This window comes from Rhodnius prolixus, unplaced genomic scaffold, assembly GCF_049639745.1.
Source record: "Rhodnius prolixus isolate KJV_2025 unplaced genomic scaffold, Rpr scaffold_7, whole genome shotgun sequence".
NCBI lineage: Eukaryota > Metazoa > Arthropoda > Insecta > Hemiptera > Reduviidae > Rhodnius > Rhodnius prolixus.
In genome coordinates, this window is record NW_027411582.1 from 35,912,002 (window position 1) to 35,928,132 (window position 16,131).

At 33.7% G+C, this 16,131-nt stretch overlaps 1 protein-coding gene across 1 annotated transcript in view; it reads left to right on the forward strand.

Annotated features, from left to right (window-relative positions):
- LOC141447541 (uncharacterized) overlaps positions 1 to 13,401 on the forward strand; it is a 130,310-nt gene extending 116,909 nt beyond the window's left edge. Inside the window, exon 2 of the mRNA XM_074115204.1 lies at positions 10,279 to 13,401. Within this exon, the coding sequence (XP_073971305.1) occupies positions 10,279 to 10,649 (371 nt within the window). The 3' untranslated portion in view covers positions 10,650 to 13,401. The remainder of the gene's footprint in view (positions 1 to 10,278) is intronic.
- Positions 13,402 to 16,131: the final 2,730 nt, after the last annotated feature.

Sequence of the window (16,131 nt, forward strand, 5' to 3'; positions counted from 1 at the left end):
GATCTGAGTCAGGGGGTTTCCGAAGGAAAAACTATTTCGAACCCAATATAGCGGAACCTTGCAAAGAAACACCAGGCACACACCCATCTCATTAATTAAGAAGCAATACTTATAGTTACTTTACTTATTTATAATGACTTATTATTTAATAAAAATATTAAGGTATTTAAATTTCAACATTAAGATATTTTTCATCAACAGGAATGGCTTATCAAATGGCGAATCAAAACTAACGTTACGAAATCAAAATATAATATATTTACTCTAAGAGGAAAAATACTACTTCCCATCATCTTGAACTAAATTCCTACACCAACTGTGGACAAAGTACGCTACCTTGGACTGCACCTAGACAAACGGTTGACATGGAATCCCCCGATACTAGACTGAAAAGACAAGAAACCAACCAACGCTACACAACTTCTCGCCAGACTACTTAAGACAAACGATCGAAACTTAACCTACATAACAAAAGACTCTTATACCTGTTGTTACTGCGACCTATTTGGGGTGATACGGCATCGAAATATGGGGATCGACTAAACGTTCCAAATCCTTTACGCGCATTTAGACTTTACAGTCCAAAAATACTACGAAAACTACTTAACGCTCCGTTCTATATTTCTAACCTCACCATTCATAATGACCTCAAAACTTACAGGAAATTCGTGCTAAGATCAAACAATTTTCTCCAAAGTCTATTTTCAAACAAAAGAAAACTTTTGTTTCATTTTCAAGCAAATATCGTGAAAAAAGGGGGGTTAAAATTCAAGTGCAACACACACATAGATCATTTCTATTAAAAAACATCAAAATTTATAATTTTTCATGAAAACTATAATAAAAATTTGATAGGATCAAAATATTTTCTCGCCGGATTTAAGGCAGGGTAAAAAGTAAAACATCCTAGAAAAAATTTCAGCAAGCCGCATCGTTAAATAACGCCTTCTCAGATGGCTACACACAAAAAAGAAGCTAGGCATTCAGGCAAGCTGAAGTTAAACTATTGGTTCAGCCTGGGAGAAAAACGTACTGTCATGAGATGGAGTAACTGGAGGGGGCACGATTACTTCCAGAAGGACTAAGTTTGGACTGGGAATGTCCCCAGTAGCCTGACAAAAATTTATGGGAGAATTGCAACAATAAAATGGGGTTAGCAGATATGCAGCTTTTTGCAGGAACTGAAGACCACCAAAGTTCAGCAAAATTTTATTGATTTTCTGGAGGAAATTTCAACGGCGCCTGAAAATTCTTGGTACAAAAATAAATTGAATCAAAAATTGGTGAAAAACAATTTGAGCAAATTGAAAGACGTATGAATGGTTTCAATTCTGATAAAAGACTTAAAAGGATCCGGTTCATACGCGTCTTCCTGTAGCGGCTGTACACACTAACACACTATTAGAGTGGCATTATTAATATTAGTTTGGTAAGGTCGCCTAGAAGATGAAGTAGAAGAAATGGACGGCGTTAGGGCTCGTACGTATGAGACATATTTGAGACTATGTTCGTCTGTAGGCAAGTGGCTGGCTCCCCTCCACCACCAATTGTCTACTCTCTCACTCTGTCTCTCACGCCAGTATGTGAAGACTCACACCTCGTGCTTTCCTTTTGATCTTTGCCGCTCGGTCCGCTAACTAGCCTTACTTTCACACTAATACCTGCATTCACACACACATATACACATACCAAGGGGCTCCTCCATGGATCCGTCTAATCATTACCGAACTTATACACACCTCGCACACATACACCTCGTATATAACCTTTTACCACTGTTATAAGGTCCACATAAAGAGAGTAATATATACAAAAATAAATCTAAACATAAAATAAACGCAACCTAGCGGCCTATCTGACGCATTATTAAAATATCCGTTTCCTGTATGAAATGCAATATCTTATTGGTGAAGTATTGTAGAAAAGAGAAAGTGATTATCGACTTTTTCTTACAGAGTTTTAAGATTCCTTCCATCTTTGAATTTTTGAACTAAATGTTACCTGATTTCAATATCGATGCAATATAATAAGAAAGAAGTATAAAATCGAATATTGCATAAACAGAATTTGGAACAATAGCGATTTCTGAACTTAGTTATACTGAAAATTCAACAATCAATTTACCCGGTCATTAGGGCGCCACGGTAGCCGAGCGGTTAAGAGGAGAGACCTGTAAAGCTAATATGTATAGTGGTACTGGGTTCGATTCCCGGTCTCTAGGCCTTATTTAATGGTTAATATGAGAAATTTACAGTAAAGTATGTTAGGCGGTTACAGGCTAGACCCGCAAAGCTAAGATGTATTGTTGGTTTAGTGGGTTCGATTCCCCTGGTCTAGGCTTTAGATTTTATTTAATGTTTAATATGAGAAATTTACAGTAAAGTATGTTAGGCGGTTATAGGCTAGACCCGCAAAGCTAAGATGTATTGTTGGTTTAGTGGGTTCGACTCCCGGTCTTAGGCCTTGGATTTTATTTAATGGTTAATGAAAGAAATTTACAGTAAAGTATATTCGGCGGTTATAGGCTAGACCCGCAAAGCAAAGATGTATTGTTGGTTTAGTGGGTTCGATTCCCCTGGTCTAGGCCTTGGATTTCATTTAATGGTTATTATGAGAAATTTACAGTAAAGTAGGCTTGTTAGACGCCTCTGTCCACGATACCTAATTGATAGTTGGATGTAAAGCCCTCCTGAAAAAATAGGCGATTACTTTACTCCTTTACTCGGTCATTCAGGTTATAAAGGAAACAGCAGATTTGTTGGCCCGTTAAGGAGCTGCGGGAGACTTAGTTGGCCCGGAGCCCTATTTTGGGGTTTCCAAGTGCCGTAAGAGTGCGGCCATTAAATTTTGGGTGCAAAGGAGGTCTCAGGAGTGGTGGTAGGCCACTACTGGAGCAGAGACAGTCGAAGAAGTTCATAATCGGCTATTCGGCCAAGGCTGACTGTAGAATTAATCTGTCAGGATAATTGTAGGCCTGTTAATAGGGCCACTGTAGGCTTAGAAGCACATGCATGGGCCTGGCTGATGATAGCCTCTGTAGGTTCTGTCAGGAAGAGGAGGAACGGCACTGCACGTGTTCTGTCAGTGTGAGGGGCTTGTGTGGCTAAGGATGTTCTACCTCGGGGAGGAAAAACCAAGGTCTGTGAGCTTTTCCCAAGAGTCGCTCTCCGGAATTAAGAGTCTTGATTAAACGGACGGGTCTAAAGGGCTAGCACTAGAGTAGTTGGAGCCACAATAGAGCCTAAGCGTAGGCCTTTAAGGCCGCCCTACTAGAATCAATCAATTTAGTAAAAATTCCATGTTTCAAGATAATTTAATTAGGAGAATAGCCTTAAGAAAGTGCCACAGGTGGTTGTTCAAATACAGTTTATTTTCATTACAAATTGCTGTTTAAATAGATTCAAACAATCGCTAAGGGGTTTGGCTGCTAGTACCGCACTACATAGATGTATTGCGGTACTAGTTTCTACGCTCCTATCTTAGCTTTAGTATAATACATAACACATTTAGCTTTTCTTTGCCAGTTTGAGGCATTTTTAATCTAACATTTTTTTAGCTAATCGACCCCATTTGACGTCACCTAATTTTAGCTGTTAAACGCAATACATCGCTGTTTTCACGCGATCTTAAAGCTTACCACTTCCCAAACAGTAAATATTAACTTGAAACAGTCTCTCTACATAAACCAAAAAAACTAGCCTACAAGCATTATTTATTGTTACAGATATTGTAGCTGTCTTCACAAATAGTTTCTAAATCTAAATCTTTCTCTCACTCTAAAAATAATTAAAAAAGAAGGTAGAAGAAAAAAAAAAACCCTCCATTGTGTGAGTGTGTGAGTACACAGGAACACACATCCACTAACCGGATAGGTCACGGTGTTGCTAGATTATAAGAAGACATCGCGTCCAGAAGAGACCTCCTTCGTCGGCTTCCTCTCTGTCTCTCTCTCTACAGAACCTCTTTGGATCTTCCACCGCTACTACAACTTACACACGCACACGCTGGACCATTATTTATATTTTTACAAGCACTATAAAGCAGAGCGACAAACACACACATTGACTAAAAAATAATAATAATAATAATTAAAAAAGGGAAACGAAATGAGCTGATCTTTTTTTTCAAAATCGATACGATGTGTACCACCAGATCGATATATATTCAACTTTCGTGACACTAATTATCCTATAATTTATATACGTTCAATAAATTTTTACATTTTGTTTATCATATCTATGCTGCAATAATCCTTTATAAATAATGCTGTCACAGGATTATTAGTTTATAGAATTTGTCCTTAACACTTGCTGATTCGGTTTTTGTGGGTGGGTGGGGGGGGGATTTTACTCTTTTGTCAAGGATTGATTTGATTTTGACACCTTGATGACACTTCGATAACAGCACTATTTACTAACGAATTGTAGATGCCACGGTAGCGGAACGGTTATAAGCGAGACCTGCAAAGCTAAGATGTATTGTTGGTTTTGCGGGTTCGATTCCCCCGGTCTAGGCCTTGGATTTTATTTAATGGTTAATATGAGAAATTTATAGTAAAGTATGTTAGACGATAGATAGGCTAGACCCGCAAAGCTAAGATGTATTGTTGGTTTAGAGGGTTCGATTCCCCTGGTCTAGGCCTTGGATTTTATTTAATGGTTAATATGAGAAATTTATAGTAAAGAATGTTAGGCGGTTATAGGCTAGACCCGCAATGCTAAGATGTATTGTTGGTTTAGTGGGGTTCAATTCCCGGGGTCTAGCCCTTGGATTTTATTTAATGTTTTTTACAGTAAAGTAAGGAAATTTACAGCAAAGTATGTTTGCTAGTCGCCTCCGTCCACCTAATTTGGTAGTTGGACGTAAAGCCCCGCCTGAAAAAATAGGCAATTACTTTTTCTTTTTTTTTACTTTTTTTTACTAACGAATTGATCTAGAGCTCACTTAATTGTCTTCAAGTAGATATTTTCCCTTCTTAGGACAAAAAGATTACAGCTCGATTGATCCAGCTTAGGTATCTGAGAAAACCCGTGAATAGTCTTTTAGTATTATAAAGTTCAGCAATCTAAAGTAGACAATCCACGAAAAGCAGCCATCAACTCCTACTCTATATCCTAATCAACTTCCTGGTAAATATTGTAACATTAACGCGGCGGAAGTACGTCAGTTCAACTGAGGCCATGATTTTCAGCAATTAGTAAATTTTATCCCCGCTTTAAAAATGAAGATAAACAATTAACCAGTACAAATTTCTTAACATCTTTATTACTTTTCTTAGAAAAATGCGGGAAGAATTCAAACGTAAAAGAAAAAAGAAAATTGTAGAAGTGGAAATGAAAAGTTTAATTATTTCAGATAAAACCAACGATTAGCGAGACTGTTTGTACGTCAGTCTTATACTGTACTTACATAAGTACTAAACAAGTGCCTCTGTAGATAACCGCGGCCATTTAAATGGTTAATCATTAATACTAGAAGCTGCATCTAACTATTAAGTTACTAGTATCTTATATAGACGGCCGATTTAAACTACTGCAAATTGGAAGTAGGTAATTTCCAGTGATGTGATGGTAGTCTTTAATTTGTCTATTCCAGGTTTTTTTTCCAGGATAAGAGAAGCTAATAATTTGATATTGAATGATGTGAGTGTGTTTGTGTGAGTGAGATTGAGTAAGAGAGAGAGAGAGAGAGAAGTTATAGAAAATAATAGATCGGCGGACCTTCTCTGATCAACTTTAAAAATCATAATATTTTAAAGAACAGCCACGTCATCCCATCATTTTCAATGTAATATGTGCCAATTATTCTTTTAATAGTACATCAAATTTTTACTAATCGATTTTTAATTTAGTACTCATTAAAATAACATCGATCTTTATATAAAAGATTTCTTTATTTTTTTTTTTCTTACTCTACACGGCAACAGGTCTGAATTAAACGATTTTAACAATATATGTGTGTGTGTCTAACAATTATGTATTTGTGGGGGGGTAGGGGCGGGAAGACAGTCTAACTCAAAAAGATAGACCCAGAAAGTTCCAGTTAGACCATTCAAATCAGTGCCATCATGTGCTAAAACAAATCAGTGGCCCACAAGTGCCAATCTAATTAACTACAATTTTCCTCCTTTATGGGTTATAATTCTGGAAAACGATTTTTTGTGAAAACTTCATATTTTCATTCCCCCCATCTAGATCTAGAACTTTTATTTCCATACATTTTCCGAGGGAAATGCTTCTAAAGACAGTTCTTGGGGGGATAAAAAAGGTGGACTTATGGCTTTCCTTCGAAATTTGTTATTTAACATTGTAGATCATAAAGAAAATATCTTGCTGAAATTCCGGAAGTGGAGGAAATTCCTCAACCGCAAGTATTACTATTACTATAAATGGATTTTCCCCGGGACATGCCTTTTATATTGCAACTCTTAAGGCGCCACGGTAGTCAAGCGGTTAGAGGCGAGACCCGCAAAGCTAAGATGTATTGTTGGTTTAGTGGGTTCGATTCCCCTGGTCTTAGGCCTTGGATTTTATTTAATGGTTAATAAAAGAAATTTGTAGTCAAGTATGTTAGGCGGTTATAGGCTAGACCCGCAAAGCTAAGATGTATTGTTGGTTTAGTGGGTTCGATTCCCCTGGTCTTAGGCCTTGGATTTTGTTTAATGTTTAATGTGAGAAATTTACAGTAAAGTATGTTTGCTAGTCGCCTCCGTCCATGACACCTAATTTAGTAGACGGACGTAAAGCCTCGCCTATTAAAATAGGCAAAATTACTTTACTACTTTTTACTTTACTATTGCTTAACTCTTAGAACTCTCTTATGGACATTACATTCAAGTATTTGTGTAACATTTACTTATAAAATTTAGGTGTAATCTAAGTACTCGACTTCCCTTTTCTAAAGAGTCATTTCTGGGTGTTAAGTCCAGTTTTACAATACGCTGGTTAGTTATAATAAAATATAGTTCAAGATTTGGAATTTTGAGTAAATATTTCAAGTTAGAACTTTAAATTTAGTAATACATTTTTTAAATTGAGTATCCTGTTTGAATTAGTAAACTTGAATTTTTGGCCGTGGGAAGTCTACCTGATGTAGATTTAATTTAAGTTAATGTTCTTACATATTTTTTTTAATTCCCCCCCCCCTGTGTGCGCTGTAATAAACTAGAACAAACAATAGTGTCTGGTACTGATGATCTGATCTAATGATCGATGATAGAACCGGGTCTAGGAGGCACAAAAAGCTAGCCAATCGATGTTTCATTGATTGTAAACCTATTAGTAAATTTATTAATGATGCTAACCGTATTTAAGTTGATGATCATGGACATTGGACTGGTGGGGGCCAACAAAAAAAATTGTAGGTCTATAATATTACCTACTTTAATTACGTCTAGCGTTTTTTAGATTATTACTTTCACTTTTTAGATGAATAAAAAGAAGAATTGTAGCTGCGATTGAGATACATTTTTTTTTAAATTTGGCTTTCATCGATAGCTGTGGAATATCTTGCCGTTGAAGAAAATGAGTACCACGTGATAATTTTCATGATGACATCACTACTCCCTTACTTCCCCCCTATAATTCGTATTATTTACGTAAACTCTGATAAGTGAAAAATAACGAAGTATTTGCATTACATTTTTCGCTAATAAAACATTGAGTAAAGAAAAACTGGACGGACAAAAACAGACCAAAATGAAATGATTAAATAACGAAGGAGGGTTTAAAACAAACTAGAAGAGAACATGCTCGTTCTATCGGTTTGGAAAGTGACCTTTCGCACTTTACTGCATGCGTATGATTTACTAACAGCTTCAGTGTTTTTTTTTATCGCTTACTCTTTCCGTTTTTAATTTTTATAACGATCAGGTAATAGATTTTCAAGTTCTTGAAAGTAATAATGTAGCTTGAGTAATGGTTATTACTATAACGGTTAAGTAACACACAAAAATAAAGATATATAGGTAAAAAAAAAATAAATGAAATAAATAAAATATAAAGATAAAAGAATTTATAGATTTTTTTTTTAAACATTTAGTATTTTTCCTTCCGATTTTTAGTACTTAATAAAGCTCACTGATGTAGAACAAGTCTCAGATGAACAAGTCCGTGTGATTTCTAATTTTTTACATTCTAATTTCAGGTGATAAATTACGCCTGACTTATCAATCATTTCCGGTTACAAAAAAATATATAAAGAAAATATTTGAATTTTCCATGGCGGTTACTATCTGCTTTACAAAAATACAATATAATGAAAACTAAGTAATATAATTAAGTTATCGAAAATGATCACTTTAAGTTTTTAAGTTTTAGTTTTGATCTGTTTGTCCAGTTCCTGTCCTGTTAAGTATTTTACTGTGGGTACTTTCTGTGAATTTCTCCATTACGCATAAAGTACCAGTGTACCACAGACCTGCAAAGCTAATATGCATTGTGAAACTGGGTTCGATTCCCGGTCTTGGCCTTGGATTTTATTTAATGGTTAATATGAGAAATAGTAAAGTATGTTTGCTAGTCGCCTCCGTCCACGTCACTTAGTATTTTTGTAGTACAATATTATTTTATTTTATATTGAAAATAAACATACAACTATTTTTAGTGTATTATGGGATAATTAAAATACTTTTAAACTTATCTTATTGTTAGTGTACCGCTAAATTTTGAATTTTTAAAAGTGTGCCGCCGCGACAAAAAAAAAAAAGGGTTGAGAATCATTGGTCTAGAGCAGGGGTCGGCAACCTATTTTAAGTAGAGAGCCATTTTTCCTTAAATAATTTTAATAAATCTTAGCAAGAGCCGCAGAGATGATAGAGTAAAAAACCTCTGTAGATCATCTATATTCGCAAATTATTATTTTATGATACTCAATAACATTTAATTGTATTATATATTTATTTTCACATATTGCCAAGTAAATAAACAAATAAATAATAACGAATGAAAAGGCGGCAGTCTTACAATATAAATCAAGTACTTTATTTTGATATTGTGTAATTCCATTCAATTTCGAACCTACCACATTTAAAATTCTTTTTGAAAAAATACCTTTAATAAATGGAATTTTCATTCGTTTCAATAAAATTAAAATATACAATATATTTTGGACAGGCTGAAGAGCCACACAATTTGGATAAAAGAGCCGCATGCGGCTCGCGAGCCGCGGGTTGCCGACCCCTGGTCTAGAGTAAAGTTTACGGGGGATATCCGTTGGTTATTTAGAGGGTAGTGCTTTCTGAGAAATTGGTAGGCCTGTTTTGATTTCAGTGTGATGTGTGCAGTTTTAAATTAAAGTTCAGATGCAGTCTTCGGAATGAGAAGATTTGCCGCAGCATTCTGTTCAGTCTAGATTCCAAAATTGAAGTGAAATAGTAAAGTAATTACCTATTTTTTCAGGCGGGCTTTACGTCCAACCAACTAGTTGTCGAGGACGGAGGCGAATAGCAAACCTACTTTACTGTTAATTTCTTTTATTAACCATTAAATAAAATCCAAGGCCTAGACCGAGGGAATCGAACCCACTAAACCAACAATACATCCTTGCTTTGCGGGTCTAGCCTATAACCGCCTAACATACTTTAACTGTAAATTTCTCATATTAACCATTAAATAAAATCCAAGGCCTAGACCGGGGGAATCGAACCCACTAAACCAACAATACATCCTTGCTTTGCGGGTCTAGCCTATAACAGCCTAACATACTTTACTATAAACTCATTTTAACTATTAAATAAAATCCAAGACTAGACCAGGTGAATTGAACCCACTAAACCAACAATACATCTTAGCTTTGCGGGTCTAACCTCTTAACCGCTCGGCTACCGTGGCGCCTCAGATTCCAACATTGAACCAGCCCATTATTTTGTCTATAGATATTTGTGTGCTATTTATAGTTTCAAAAAGTTTCGAAAACAAAATTTAATAAGTTGATTCAAGGCTCCAGACGCTGTTACTTAGTGAACATCAGAACAAGTTTTCTCCTAAATTAAAATAGAAATGTTAACCAAATTTTCTTTCAATAGGATGAAAAATAAATGCCAGTTTTAGTCGTTATTCTGCCGAGCTTTCGACCTAGGGACTAGGTCATCTTCAAGGCTAGTTTATAAAGTAATATTTTACATTACAGGGTTAGTGTGTCTTCTGTCTTGTCTATCCATGGACAAGAATAAATGTATAACGACTGAAACTGGTATTTATTTTTCATCCTATTGAAACTATGAATCAGTCACCGAAAATAATTAACAGCAAATTTTCTTTTCTTTTCTTTCTGTTACAGAAGGCGGCGGAAGTCACATGAATATGTTCAACAATCGCCAACAACCAAAGAAAAAACGTAAATCTAGAACAGCTTTTACAAATCATCAGATATTTGAATTGGAAAAACGTTTTTTATACCAAAAATATTTATCACCAGCCGATCGTGATGAAATCGCCGCACAATTAGGTTTATCAAACGCTCAAGTGATTACATGGTTTCAAAATCGACGGGCAAAATTAAAACGTGATATGGAAGAATTAAAAAAAGATGTGGAAACTGCTAAAGCTTTTGCAACGCAAAAATCTTTTTTAGAATCTGTTACGTCTTTTAGTATATTAAAGAAAAAACCTACAGTCGGTTCGGACGATGAGAAAAATGCGGAAAAGTGATTTTTCTTATTTTTCTTTTTAGTTACTAATTTTATTTTAATTTTTTTTTTAACAGATCATTGTGTGATTTAAATAGTTATATATTTTTTATGTAAATCTCTGTAAATATATAAATATTATGTATTTAAATTTTATATATTCAATGTTAAAAATTGTGGAAGAAATTTTTTACAAGTGATAAAGACTGCTTATAAATACCAAGTCTCAATAATTCTGAATGATTTTCAAATTTTCAATATTTGGGGTAAATTTCGTGTACAAGAAGTGTAGAACAGAACTGATAAAAAAGGTTAAAATTCCATTTGAAGATACAGGCAACACTGTCACTTCCTTTAGAACTGAGTCACTGATGAGAGCAAAGATCCTAGACAGAATGTATGATAAAATCAGATGTAATCCACTTTTTCAATGCCCTATAACACAGCCCAAAGAAAAATAGCCCAAACTTGCGATTCCTACGATTCATTCTTCAAGAATCAAAGAAAAAAATAGAAACACTCCTTCAACTCCAGGATCCTTCTATGTTACTCTACTATTTAAGATAAAACACAATTCTTGCAATCTATGTATGAATCGTAGATGCTACTATATTCTTCGCCATTCCGGACGAGTTTTCTCCGTATTCCCATTCCCTTTTCTTCTCCATCATTCCGCTAGGAAATCCTGGGATAATGTTAAGCAGGCAGATCTCTTGCTGCGTCCTTCCATGAGGCCTAACCGCTTTAATGGTTCTTCAAAAATAAACAATATAAAACTCCAGTTCCATTTCTAAGCAAAAATTCTTAATTTTTTTTTACATATTTACCGATCAAAGATAATGGATTCACATATTGTTCTATGCATTTTCCTATCTCAAATGGATAAAACCGAGATTACAACAACCGACATTACAAAATTTAATGAAAATCATATTTATTTTGCGTCAAAAAGAGAAAAAAAAGATACTGAAAGATCAATTCCGTTCATTAATATTTCCGGCTTGAGTTATGGTGGAAATCTACTCAAAAGAACCCAAATTACACCTACACCTCCCCTCCCAATTCGGTAAACAGAAAAACTCTGCAGGAAAATTTTCTAAAGTATAAATAACTTGATAGTTATTTTTTGCTAAAAGTTATTTTGCAGAAAAATTGAAGCTCTTCGTATTCTATCAAATAAAAATTATCATTAACAAATTAATTAATTGTTTATCTTATTTAATCAGAAAAATAATTGAAAATTAAAAAATTTCTTCTACAAAAAATTTGTTTGTATTTTTTTTTAAATTATCAATTAAATTAATTAAAAAAAGTAAAAAAAAAAAAACAACCGAATCACCTTTGTTAATATCCCAAAGTTCCTTATTATTTTTTTAAATTGAATTGCCTTTTTTATCTCTTCCTTTATTATTTTGATTAATTAATTTTTAATGGCCTAATTAAATTTTTTAGGCCAAAGTATTGTACAGAATTAAAATGAAAGTTTGTTTTCCAAATGTAAATAGACTTAAATATTTATAATATAGATAGTTGTCGGCACTTTTAAATATCAGTATTAATTTATAATTAAAAAATAAATAAATAATATTAATTGTAAGTTATGTAATTTATTATAATATTTACCAAAATTAGTAAGGATCTTGTAAATATATAAATTATAATTAAATTTTTTTAAAAAAATGTACGAATACAGTAACGTCTCTTTCTCTTACTAAGGAATAATAGAGATATGATTAGGATTAGATGGGGGTCCAGAACTTAAGAGAAACTACAGCATCCTCTACTTATACTTTGTACCCACCAAACCCCCCACCACCACTGGGAAGAGCTGCAAGGTGACTGCCGCCAATCGAACTGAAAACTAAGGATATCTCGTAGTTCCCATCAGTACAATCAAATATTCTGTTGAATGGGAGTGATCCAGATCATCATTCACAAAGCCCAAAAAGAAATACTAAATTGTTAACATTCAGCTTTTTGAAACCATGAATCGGCGGGGGGGTGAGGGTAGAGGTGCCATCTTAATTAGGCGCACCTAAGTGAGAGGGGGGGTAGTAAGTAAATCAACCAATCACGACTTTCTTTTCTTCTTTTTTTTTTTTTGGCAGAAAAATGGCGTAAAATTTTTAAGAAAACCTTGAATGCCTGAATGGCAGTCAGTTTTCCCCCCGGTTTCCTTGAATCGTTTCCTAATTTCCCCTAAATTGGCGATGGTGAAATAAATCTAAAAAAAAAAAAATGAGATGATCGAAATGTGAGTTTACAGCAAAATGGCGTCATTTAAACTAACGGAAGTAAGAGAAAGTAAACTTTAAAAAAAGTGTATGATTGCGTAAATGTAAATTGCGTGCAATTCCGGTAATTACTGTAGTATATTTATTGTACACACATACAGAAAAAAAAAAACAATAAATAAATAAAATAATAATTTATTTGTAAATAATAATAAAAATATAAAAGTGTACAAAATTAATTAATAAATAAAAAAATATTTATTAAATTTTCTTTATTAAATATAAGATGCGTAAGATTATTTTTTTAAAAAAAAACTTTATTAACTTTTTACTTTGTCCATGTTAACTTCCGCCTAGACACTAAGTGCAATCTTTTTCCTTTATTTCCCCCACCCCTCAAAAGAATTGTTTATTATTTATGTAAGTATAAATTCCAAGGAAGAAAAAAAAAACAAAAAAATAAAGTGTATAAAGAAATTATGTAAATAAATAATAAATTAAATTATTAATTAATAAATTAATTTAAAAAAAAAAAGGAAATCATTAGCATAGTAATGTGATATATGAACGTAAATATAATGTAAATGTAATAATATTAATTATTGTTTCAAAATTATGTTCCAAAAGAAAAACACAGACAGAAACAAAAACAAAAACGGAAAAGTGAAAAAAGAAAATAAAAGTAAGCTGAAAATTTAGAGAAAAAAAGAAAATGGGTTTTATTTATTTTCCGCCCCACTTCTCTTACAGCTTTAATATTTCAGTCTGGAGTTAAGCAAGACGATAATCAGCAGAATTCAAGAGTTAAATAAACAATTTTTTTGAAGCGCCAAACGTAGGAAGAGTTTTCTGTTCTTATGAGTGTGGAAAATATGGTAAAACAGTAAGATGAGCAAGAAGATCGGTGATGATGTCGAACGGGAAACAGTCGATAGAATGGGTTGAAGGGGAAGAATGACGAAAGAAGAATCTAAAGTCCATATTCACTGAATAAAATTTAGAAACCAAGTTATACGACTTATAAAAGGAAATCAAGCTCAAAAGCTCAAATGGAAACCTTATGATGATTGAAAATTTCAAAAAACTATTGGGAAAAAAAAGTTTTTCAAAAACAATCGAACACCATTTCCGGTTGCAATTTTAGTTTTATAGATATTTCGTACTTAAAAAATATTATACAGGTTTTAAAACAGTACAATGCACTGAAATGGTACTTCAGACGAGTACTGATTAACTTAAGCTTTAAGCTCTTTCTAAAGAGTCCCCGCTTAAATTTAGTTTCATGAGCAAAATGTTTTAAAATACAAGGTACAGGACATTTAACCAGTTAAGCGGTGGAATTTAGTTTTAAAAAAAAAAATCCCCCCCACAGTGTGCTCGAATTAAAATCAGACAATGACGTGTGTATACACGTTGAACGCGCAGGGCAAAACAACCAAAAAGTTTACAATAGTCGTAATAGTCACTGTAAGCGATTTTTTCTGCAATCTCTCTCTCGGGGGCTTGAGATTACCAGAGCTTATTCTGAGCTTATTCCAAAATCTTGCACCGCTCTAGTTATAACTAGGGACGCAATAGCTTTTTACAAGGAAGAAAAGAGCTTTTTGAATTCTGTGCAAAATGAAATCATGCTCGTACTGTGAGGTCTGAATCTCTATCTAAAAGGTAAAAAACGGGCATTGCCACAAGGGGTTGAGAGCTTCTATTTGTGTGAGGTAATTCTCGAATCTCTAATGCGGAGACCAAACATGTACCAACCACCTATCATTTGGCTGACTCCCACCAACCCCCTCCGTATAAAATACTTGGCAGTTCTATTGGTAAAGATAAAGGGAACATCCCACCAAATAATATTCTTATTGTATTTTATTAAAATTTCGAGTTTTTTGTAGTTAATGGCAATTTTATATTTTTCACAACGAGTAAACACGTCAAACGAACCGTAATAGAGATTTAGTTTGACGTCAGACACGCTTAACTGGTTAAAAGGAAACCAAGCTCAAAAGCTCAAATGGAAACCTTATGATGATTGAAAATTTCAAAAAACTATTGGGAAAAAAAGTTTTTCAAAAGCAATCGAACACCATTTCCGGTTGGAATTTCAGTTTTAGATATTTTCGTACTTAAAAAATAATATACAGGTTTTAAAACAGTACAATGCACTGAAATGGTACTTCAGACGAGTACTGATTAACTTAGGCTTTAAGCTCTTTCTAAAGAGTACGCTTAAATTTAGTTTCATGAGCAAATGTTTTCAAATATAAGGTAAAGAAAATTTAAATTATTATCTGTAAACGTTTACAAAAATTTACCGGAAATCATTGCAAACTATTTCAGTGAAATCGCTAAAAACTGGGAAGCAAGACTTCCTTTTTGGCTAGGTGGTAACTAAATCATATTATATAGAATTTTGAACTTTCTAAAAAGTTTTCGAATTTTTAGAGTTATTTTCATAACAAAGATACCCCCCACAATCAAATCATTTTTTTATTGAGTTGTCTAGACGTAAATTATAGTCCCAAAAAAAAATGTCCAGCATTTGGCCCAAAATTCTAAAAAAAAAAGCCGCTAATTTCAACATCAGCTGGCACTTTCTCCTACGAACAATCGACTGACCTGAACAGTTCAAGTCTCAAAAAAATTATGTGGTTATAACTGATATTTTGGCACTGAAGAGGAGGATACAAAAATGTTGTTCATTCAATATTCAACTTACAAAGAGTTATTGTTTTGTAAACACAAAAAAAACAGTATGAAATTACAGTCACCTGGTGATAAGTCTACAAATCTGTAATTAGTTTATCATTGTAAAAAATTCCTTTATTTTTTGACCAATAATAAAAAAGTGGAAGATAACGGTTCCCAAAGGAGTGTAAACCAGGATGTGCGTGAATCTGTCATGTAGCACACGTAATAAAAGGAATACTCTCTTACTTCCGGTCCCCTAGTTCCGCTTTTTATTGAAAAAAGAAAAAAAATTCTCTAAGTTTACTAAAGGTTTAGGACAGTGATGGCGAACCTATGACCCGCGGGTCAGACACTGACCCACAATTGCTAGGCAACCATTTGTTTGTTTACGCGGGTTGATTTAGATTTTCTAATTGTGGTGGATAATTTATATTCTATCTGTATTTTTTTTCAATCACGCATTGACACAAAAGTAATTTAAATGCTATCTATAACCTTTAGTTTGATCATTACAAGTTCTAAAACGCAAGTGACGACAAATGCTTTTGTAGTATTTGAAATAAAGCAAAAGTGTTTACAAAA